Source organism: Notothenia coriiceps, unplaced genomic scaffold, assembly GCF_000735185.1.
Source record: "Notothenia coriiceps isolate Sejong01 unplaced genomic scaffold, NC01 NC01_scaffold00000339, whole genome shotgun sequence".
NCBI classification, from domain to species: Eukaryota; Metazoa; Chordata; class Actinopteri; order Perciformes; family Nototheniidae; genus Notothenia; species Notothenia coriiceps.
The window spans coordinates 13525846-13536084 of NW_011333040.1; the positions used below are offsets into that span (position 1 = coordinate 13525846).

Here is a 10239-nt window from a genome sequence, read left to right on the forward strand (position 1 = left end):
AACCAACCAAGGTAACCCCCCCCCCCCACACCTTATCACCTGAATCTCCTCCTAGAGCAGGGGTTCCCAAACTTGTTCCGCGAGAACCCCCCCAAATGACTCCTGTTGAAAGTCTAAATATGATATTAGGCCTCAAATCATCTGAGGCCTGGTGCCCCCCCTGCGATTTTTGCGCCCCCCAGGTTGGGAACCACTGTCCAGGGGGGCGTGGGGGGGGGCTCCTTATTTTCATCTAAAGTAACAGACAGAGAGGGATTATGGGATGCTGCAATGATCTGTTTGGTGTTTGGAGCCAAACACTTCAGAGACATGTTTTGTATATATCTGAGAGCTATAATATATTGATGAAAAACAGTATAATAGGGGACCTTTACAAAATAACACAACAAGCAAGTCAATAAAACCTCCTAACAAAACAAAAAAAAAATTCTAAACAAGGCTTCCTAAAGTATTAATTGTGATTCTAATGATTTAGATAAAGAAGCCGATTATGCTTTATGGGTTTTCCCAATAACACTAGTGAGTTAAACAGGTTTTTGAGCATATAAATGCTGTGCAAATCTCTTTTTGAACATTAAAGCATGGAGACATGTCAGAGACACTACATGCTGATATACACCTGAACCTCAGCAGGAGAGGACTCTTTAATCAAATATAAGTTCATTAACACAAACATCTGCACAACAACATTGTAAACTATAACTGAAAAATACTCAGTCAATGAAGCTTTAGAGTCTGATATCCAGCAATGAATAATATACAATCTCTGTAAGCGTCAGTTCTATTCAACAATAACTCTCCATCCCACAGGGGGATTTGTGAACACACACCTAACTCTTCTTGCTTTATGCTTTGCTCTTGTATCTACCTCTTTGTTTCACACCCAACACTTTCCATCATTCCTCTCTATCGCCTGCAGCTCACATATTTCCCAGGTAATTATGTACCAGCTGTGCAAACATAAATCCTCATTAAGCTCTAATATGTGCAGAGAGAACCAATAACTGGGAGCTCCCTGAAGAAGCACAGGAGAGCTGCAATAATACGTGCCTTTATGGGACGTTAATTGCAGGGCGATGTTGTTGCTGGAGGCTTGAAGGTGATAAATAGCAGCCATTACTCCCTTCCATTGGGTGGATGATGACTGTATTAAACCCAATCCTACCTTTGAGGAGGTGACTGAACGCTGGTCGATTGTTAGAGAATTGAGGCAACACCATATGTTGTTTGATGTTATTTTGGAGATCGTTATTGGTTTCAAAAGAAATGGGATAAACAAAATGATTTCTGCCAGTGGCGTGGGGAAATCATAACCAAGATGATTTTATTCATTGCAAGGTGCAGAGTTGTTTTTGACAGATAGAGTTAGAGATGAATATAATAAAAAAAAAAGTATGTCATTAAGAGTTTAATGAAAGACTACGAAGGGAATTTGAAGATTAAAGTTTCTGAAGGGACGACGGATGTCTGTTGTGTATAGGCTCTGTAACATCAAATGTTTCAGAGTGTAAAGTCAGGTATACATGTTACACTCTCTCTGTATTCAATGCTCTTAATTATAACTTTAATAAATATACTGCTATCAAACTTTACTGGAAAATACAGGGCACCAAATATCTGCACTAAAACCTGAATGACTGAAGAAAAAAACTGCAGATTGTCAATTAGAACAAATTAGAGGATGCTGGCAAAACTAGGGGAAATTCCATCTTTTCCATAACTCCATGTTTGTGTAATTCATCTCTTTTTCTTATCCACAAACAATGTAAAAGGAAAATATCACTTGAGGGTTTCCACTCAGTTTTTCTATCAGATATCTGGTGCGAAACATTGAATGATTGTTTCAACGATTAAGAAATTGAAATAGAGCCACTTGTATTGTTTTTATTGTTCCTAGGAACGTCTCATCCCAGAATGAGAGAACAGGCTGCAGGTGCAACCAAGAGTTCATAAGAAAAAGCCTTAATGAGAAGTCTGTATTCTTTCTTCACTTTAGCACTCCTTTAGGACAACACGGCGTAATTACTGTCATTCCTGAAACAAGAACATCTAATCCCAATACACTTGGCAATTATAACACCAACCGTCTGCCTTTCCCCTGTATTTGAACTCACGCAGCAAATGTAAATGTCAGCTGGATAACCAAGCCTTCCTCATCTACAGAGCGCCTCAGTGATGCGTCTCTATGTCTGACGGCATACAACAATATCTTTGTCATCCCAGGCTGCTTAGGGACTGAGAAAGTGGACACTGTGTGCTGCGTACTCAAACTCCCACCGATGACAGCAGATATGAGCATGCATACCACTCCTATTGGTGCAGATATGCAGTGTAGGAGATGATGGGAAATTATACAGTTCTATTCATCCCACTTTCACTTGCTGTCATGTTTAATAAGCCCATCAGTTTTAAATCCAGCAGATACTCCAGAAAGACAGTCATTTGCAGGAGAGGAGTAAATACTTATGTGTATGCATGTCATCTACATTTGCATGCATGTGCCACCCAAACAAAAATCCTAGCGATCATGTTTACCTCAGAAAAATGAAATGTTATGCAGCTGTTGACAGTAACAGGGCCTGATTTGAACTTTTCTTATTTTGTGTTTTATTTTTTAATTGCACATTTTATTTGACTTTTAATGTTTTGCTTTATGTTTTAAAAAGGTATCTTTTTAATTATTATTTAATTGTATATTTTTGAAAACAATTGTAAATGTTTCATCTTTTATTTCTTTCATTCTAAAAGAGAGCAACTTTCACGAAACCCCAATCCCCCTGCGATGAATAAAGTATTCTGAGACATACATTTCTTTAAACATAGCTAATCTGAAATACTAGGCATAAAAAGTAGTTCAACTCACACATTCTACCAGCTTTAAAGTTCTTTTGTGTTATTTGTTTGAGAAGCTGCGTGCTATCACTGTACCTACAATGCTAAAATAATTCAAAAATATTTTTATTGGCACAAACAAATTAATACATGAATGAACATGCAAATGTGGACACTAGGGATTTTTTTAATTAAAATACTATATTTGTTCCTGTTTGGTTGATGGGGAGAAAAAAACGTCCCAGGCTGCACTCATTTGAGATGTATTCATACCAGCCTTAAAACCTGCTTCATGCGGGTGTGGTGTGTAGAGCTGAGAGCAGGCGGTGTGTGTACTCACTGAGCAGAGACTCCATGACCACTCTGTAGGAGCTGGCGTGTCGGTGAGCCTGCCACTGGCCACAGAAACTGGTCATCCTCACCTGGTACCCACTCAGGTTGGTCACCCCCAGATACACTGCAGGAAGGAAGGAGACATTAATGAAGCGTTTAAAGAGAACCTATTTGAAATAGCTCTGTCTATATATGATTTTTATAGAACTCACATAAACATTGCAATATGCTGGAATGATGTTACTGAACAACACTGCATCAACAGCGTAAATACCTTTCTCAGTGGTGATTTGAATTGCTCGACAGAGGGGAAACTGGTTGCAACTAACAGTTATGTTTTATCGTTGGACTAGTAAATTGCCTAAAATAGTAAGAAATGTACTTCTTGGTATCTGGAAGTCTTAAAGTTTTGAAATGTCATGGTATGTCGGTGCATAATCCAAAGATATTCACTTTAGTGTGATATATTGACAGAAAAGCAAGGCACCTTGATACATGTATTTGAGAGGCTGAATTTGTCTGACATATTTGCAAGAGAAATCAAGATATTGATCATACAATCAGAGCCTTATCCCTTTATTTAGCATATTTGACTTTCACCGTAACCCTACATGTGACTATTTAATTATATAATTAAAAAAAACGCTGACAAAAATAGTGTTGCGATGTACGAAAAACAAACTCAATGCTTCTTTTGAACTAAAAACTTAAGCATTCTTCTGAAATAATAAAACTGCATATAACTCCACAGCATGGGAAACCACATACTATGGTGTTCCCAGATGAGTGATTTAAATAAGTCTGGCCTGGTGGCTTCAAGGACACTGACGTGAGTTTTCATGGAGTTCTTTACAGAGAGAGACATAACACTTCACTGTCTCACTACAGAAGTGCTGCTTATGCACACACTCACAAACAAACCCACACACTGTCGTTATGTAAATGCTATGCATGCACATTCACTGCTGACTGTTAAAAACTGCAATTGTTCTGAAAGACAAAGGCAGGAATGTTCCTGTGAGATGCTAGTTCCTAGTTTAGCCACATACCTCACCTGCATTATTTTAGACTGCATGCAAATGCATCATTTACACACTAGTTGGGGTTCTTGTTAAAATCTCTGCAGGTGATTTAATTAGACGGCACAAAGGGAAAGTATACTATAACAGTAAAGTGCAAATAGTAGGGGATACAACACCAGTGTTTCCCTACAAATAGCGGTGGCTGTATATATATGTATTTTTTTTTGTGTAAGTGGCGACCCTTTTTGATTTTGGATTGTTTGTTATGTGGATTTGTAGAATTTGTGTTACTGTATGTTCAATAAAGGTGTATTTTGCTCAATCTTGAGACATTGCCACTGTATGTAGGCCTACTAGGCACTCAAGAGCCTTTCTTGTGCTGGCAGACACATAGAAACATATTGGTGGGGCGCACTTCGCACGTGCACACATTAAAACATTCCACGCGCTCACATTTTGCTGGGCCCATGTGCCTTAGCACCGCTGCTATGACTCCATCCTAGGGGAAACACTGAACACTATAACACAGTTGTGAGTGAGAATGCTGTGATTACGTGTCATTACATTAACTACTGTTGCCAGTTAATTTAGTAGTGGATCCAAATCACTAGGTGGATACACATTGTTTTCCACATATACAGAAACAGCCTTGGTCTGCTCTGGAGAGCGCCATTCTAGTTTCTACTGTTTGACCTTCAGGCTAATTTTGCTATTCACCTTTACACCAGTACAGCATCTGAATTACTGCTGATGTGGGCCCAATCTCACAGTCAGTTTCATCTTCACCAAGACCTCAAAACACTTGAACGTATTCCCTCTTTGGTACCAACTAAACCAAAAGCCTAAAGAAGTAATCCATCTTTTACCTCAGACATCGCTGGTTCAACACAAGAAGTGAATGTCCCTTAGGGTAAGTGAAACTACTAGTAAATCACTTTTTATCAAACTCAATCTTTGGCACTTTTATATGCAAGATCAGATTGTGTGTCAGAGCATCACCAACTCAAAAAAGTGGGTGGTGCTCTGAGTGAGCTAGCTAGAGAGTAACAACGAAGCTATGTTGTGATGCAGAAGCATGAATATAAAGTATCATTTCATCATCCAGCCACTATGCTGGTGTCTGTGCACAACTGTCTTTCTACGCCATGTTGTTCCATAGCAATCTGCTAATAGCAGCTTGATGAATGGAACCCACTCAATATACAACACATTTTATAATCAAGCCACACGAGAAATGACCAATTACACTTGGACTGGTAGCCTAATCACACCTTCTATCTTTTTGTTAGCACTCTGTACGCCCTAACAAGTGTTGACTTCTGGTATCATGTGGTGCTTTGAGAATAGAAATTAACCATATTGATGGAAGCTCTCAGTCAAAGGAGCTCTTTGTGATTTGATGTACCCTACCCACTCCTTTAGTTGATATTAAACTGGTGTTTCTCTGTGTTTCTGATTGTTTAGGTGATAAAATCCATGAAGATATCACAAATGATAGACTCGTGGGGTTAAGCTTTAGTAAACGTCAAACAATAAAGCTGTGTGACAGTGACGCATCAGTCCACTCATCTCGAGTGGACCACTGGCTTCATTAACATGCTGCCCAGCCACATGACACACGGTTCATCTCCAGGGATCCCACTGGCCTCACATCATTATACTCTCTATTCAACACCGCCTATCTCTCCATCTTTCTTCCTCCTTTCCTTACCTTCTCAAGATGTAGTCACCTCCCTTTCCCCTCTTTCTTTGCCCAACACCCCAAATGTGTCCTTCAAGTCAACCAAGAAGAGCTTAATTGTCATGCAGGCGGAGGAAACTCAGTACTGATACTCTCTCTCTCTCGAAAAAATACGGGTGGATGAAAGGGTGGATGTCAAGTGTCCTGCTCAAGGAAACTTCTAAAGGACACATGTTTTTTTTGTTTGCTACGTCTGAAATGGAGATCAAACTGATGACCTTTCAGGGTCAAAAGCAGCTTTTTCACCCACAGGCCAGCCCACGGTGAAGTGGCTGATTATCATGCAGGAGAGAGAAATCCACGCTACGACTCGAATGCTGTACTCGAGAAGCGCTGATGGATCTAAACCTCAGGGAGCCTCGGGAGGATCCACAGCGCCGGAGAACTCAACTCTCCAGTTCACTTCAGGGTGGCGATGTAATTAGTTGAAGTTACCATTTAAAGTGTCAGATGGAGATCAAGAGATTGATGTTTATTGGTGTTCGGCTCCAGCCTCAATTAGATTAGAGGACAGAGGGAAGCGATAACAAGGTATATAAATGATCCGCTTTAGAAAATGCCAACCAAACAATTAAGTTAAAGGCAACAAGACCATCTGAGAGTGAGTCTGTGTGAACAGATTACATGATGATTGCATCAAGTTGCTTTGTAAGGCTATAAATCTGGCACATTAACATCATGAACTCAAGTGCTCAGTTTAATACATTTTCTGTGTCTCTTCCTAAAGAAATAAATAAAAAATACAAATATTATTGTGTCATTATACATAGAAATGATCAGAATTTCTGAAGGAAGAACCGCTGAAGTACAGACGAGGTTAAATGTGTGGTTTATAGTTATGCATCTGCCATTATGCCAATGAAAACACTATGTAAACAATAGCATCTGAACGGTGAACCACTATCCGTTATTCATAGAAAACAGAGACATAAAGTAGGCCTCTGGCACTAACAAGCCAGCCACTTAAAAAACTCAAATTAAACATTTGAATAATAGTTTCTGGTTACAGAAAAATAAAGGAACTGTATCTTATAAGTAGGTGGGACTGCTGCTAAGAGCATCAGATCCGTACGAAGGCATTCATGTTGATGGTGGTTTGAATTGTTGAAAAAGAAGACTCTCCAAAACTCAGCTGGAACTTTAATTGAGGAAGAATTAAAACAAAAAGCTAAATAGAATTAAAGCTTAAACAAGCACCTTACAGCTAGGAAAAAAAAAAAAAAATCAATTTCATTTTTTGCTACATGAGTCATGCTATTTGTAGTTCATCTTAATTGAATATTAGTGCGAACTACTGTATGGGGAAACACTTTTAAGTTTTCAAACCGGGATGAAGTTAAATATAATGTTTGAGATGAACTAGATCTTTGTACTTTTTCTTAACATATATAAGTATATATAAAATGTCAGTTTGTACGTGGCCTGAGTCGTGCAGGTCGTCAGCCTTACAAGAGGAAAGTCACATTTGTGTTGTGAGTGTATTCTGAATTTGAATGCTTGATTATATTGGGGGTAGAATGGGTCTAAATCTTTCAAATTGCATCAAAATACAGTATAGTAGGAGGAATAATATATTTATAAAATATTGTTTACTATACTGCCTCCTTTATTCAGTTACCATAAACATGCCTTATTGTTATATAGTTATCATGATACGAAATTAAACTAAATTCGGATAACAGTTTTGGCCATGTTGCTCAATTTGATAACACACAGGATGGAAATGGTAGAGTACGAGTAGCCTACAGAGTTTTAATGATTCACAGCCTCAATGGGTTTTTGAAAATGATTCTAAGAAGTTAATACATGATTTAGGGAGGGCATGAAAGCCGAGGATTAGATTAGTGCATCGGAAAGATTTCGGTACGTTTCTGCTTTTGACTTACAGGTCTTGGCCCGCCCTGAAAGGGCCTCACTGGATCCTGTGGTGTAGGAGGCGATGACCTTCACGCTGTACTCCGTCCCACTCAGCAGGTTGACGATCAGCATGGTGTTCACGTCCTCCCCCACAAAGGTCTCCAGAGCGGGGCCCGGAGCTGCACAGAGGGGGAGGGGGGCACAGAGGAGCAAACGGTCAGTAAGTGGAGGGAGTTCAAAGACCATCATTAGATTCAATTCCAGGGAGCAGGGCAGGATGGAAGATAACTGAAGCGCAAAGGGGACAAAGGCAAGAAACAGCAGGAGCAAGTGGTGGAGAAACAGGAGAGTGTGGAAGAAATCTGCAGGGAAATGTGTCTGTGTATTCTGTAGTCATGTTATCAGAGGAAGCTTTCTATAAAGTATGATTACTTATTTTCTAAATCAAATAAATCATATGATAGAACCGTTTACGTTTCCTTTACGTTTCCATAAGCTCGTATCAAGCTCTTTTAGTCATTTCTGATTAGAATAAATCCTCAATCATGGATGTCTAAAGAGTACTGGGTACATTATCGGAGGTGGGGCCCTGTTGTTCAGCTTTTTAAGTCTAATAAAAAAATGTCTCTTTCCAAATGCAACTCAGTATAGGTAAATACATCAAGTGACTGACACACGTTTTAGAAACACCATCCAGTCACTACGGAAATTAGCTTCAACAGCCGACTCACTTCCTTGGGGCTTGATCTCAACATGAAAGAGTTCCTTCAATCATATACAGTGATTATGTTGATGTTTCACCCCTATGCATGACTACGGAAATGATTCTGCTTTTCATTGAAAGAATATTTTAGCTATATGCTAATGAGTAATGAAAGCATATGTCGTACATTTTGGAAAGAGATTTGGCTTTTTTTCTTTTGGAATCCTGGAAGTTTAATCTTAGCTCAAATAGTAATTCTTTAATATAAGTGTAGCCAAAATGCAGGATATCAATGCTCCAAATGAATCCCAATGAATTCACAATTTGTTGTTGAAATGTTAAATGAATTGCCACAGCGTGTGTATGTGTATGTGAGTTACCAGATATGGGCTGGTAGACGACCCTGTAGCCCATGGTGGGGGAAGGGGGAACATCCCAGCTGATCCTGAAGCGATTGTACCATTCCTCCGACACACGCAGGTTCTTAGGAGCCGAGAGAGGAACTGAGGACAAATAACAGCAGCTTTTAGTTTGGCTCAAAAATGTTCAAAGTGAATTTCTGAAATAAAATAGGAGGATTCTCGGTTTCCATCATATACATATTTGCAAAATACAGTGTATTCAACAAGATGTTATTCCACATGTACCCTATAAAAAAATTCCAAGCCATTATGGTTATTATAAAGAGACATGAACAAAAGAAACGAAAGACGAGAGCAAACAGAAGTTGAAGAGAATAAAAAAAGAAAAACTGAGCAATATAAATAACAGAGAAGAAGGCTTAGGAAAAAGGAAATTAAGCTATTCAAGTTGAAAAACAATATTTCCATAACAAAATGAACATGGTTTAAAGTAAATCCAATTACATCAAACCAAATCTATAGGTTACTTACGTAACCCCAGTTCTCAGAGTAACATGAAGTGAGATGTCTCAACGCGTATGCAAACAGAAGCATCAATCTCATTACGCCAATCCTGATTGGCTGGTGATCTTGACGTCTATGTCAGGGAATCCACCCACCCTATAAGTAGCTTGCACTACGACGCAGCGTCATTCAAAATAAGCACCTCTTCTCGCTTCGCCTTAGCAAGAAGGGCCGTCTGTTGAGACATCTTACTTCATGTTACTCTGAGAACTGGGGTTACGTAAGTAACCTATAGTTCTCATTCATAACACTCCGTTCGATGTCTCACTATGGGATATTGAAACTCCCGTATTGCCAGACATGCTTATCTCGAAAATCACCAAAACAACCAGAACTTAACAGGTAGAACCTGTCTCAACACGGGGCCCAGCACTGCGCGGGCCACATTAGAATCAGAGACATCTAGCCTGTAAAAGCGGACAAAAGTGAGCGTGAGGACCAGCTCGCTGCTGCACAAATGTCTTGGATGGAAACACCCTTGAACAAAGCCCAGGATGTAGCCAGTCCACGAGTAGAATGAGCACACAGGCCCTTTGGAGCCTGCAAACCCTGACTCGTATAAGCCAGAGCAATCACTTCCACAATCCAGTGGGAGAGCCGTTGCCAGTAACAGCACTGTCTTCAGTGACAGGTGTTTCATGTCAGCTTCTTCCAGGGGTTCAAATGGAGGTCGAGTGAGCCCATCTAAAACCACTGCCAAGTCCCATAAGGGCACCAGTGACCTGGAAACAGGGAGGAGCCTGCGAGCCCCTTTCATAAAACGGCAGACCAAAGGATGTTGGCTAGCCGTCTTTCCCTCAAAGCCCACATGGCATGCAGCAATAG

The 10239-nt window shown here is 39.8% G+C and overlaps 1 protein-coding gene across 1 annotated transcript in view; it reads right to left on the reverse strand.

The window, feature by feature from the left end:
* Positions 1 to 10239, reverse strand: part of LOC104951178 (collagen alpha-1(XIV) chain-like) — a 64174-nt gene that overhangs the window by 13173 nt on the left and 40762 nt on the right. Inside the window, exons 6-8 of the mRNA XM_010777818.1 lie at positions 8869 to 8991; positions 7815 to 7964; positions 3173 to 3289 (exon numbers count right to left, since the gene is read on the reverse strand). Coding sequence (XP_010776120.1) covers positions 3173 to 3289; positions 7815 to 7964; positions 8869 to 8991 — 390 coding nt within the window. The remainder of the gene's footprint in view (positions 1 to 3172; positions 3290 to 7814; positions 7965 to 8868; positions 8992 to 10239) is intronic.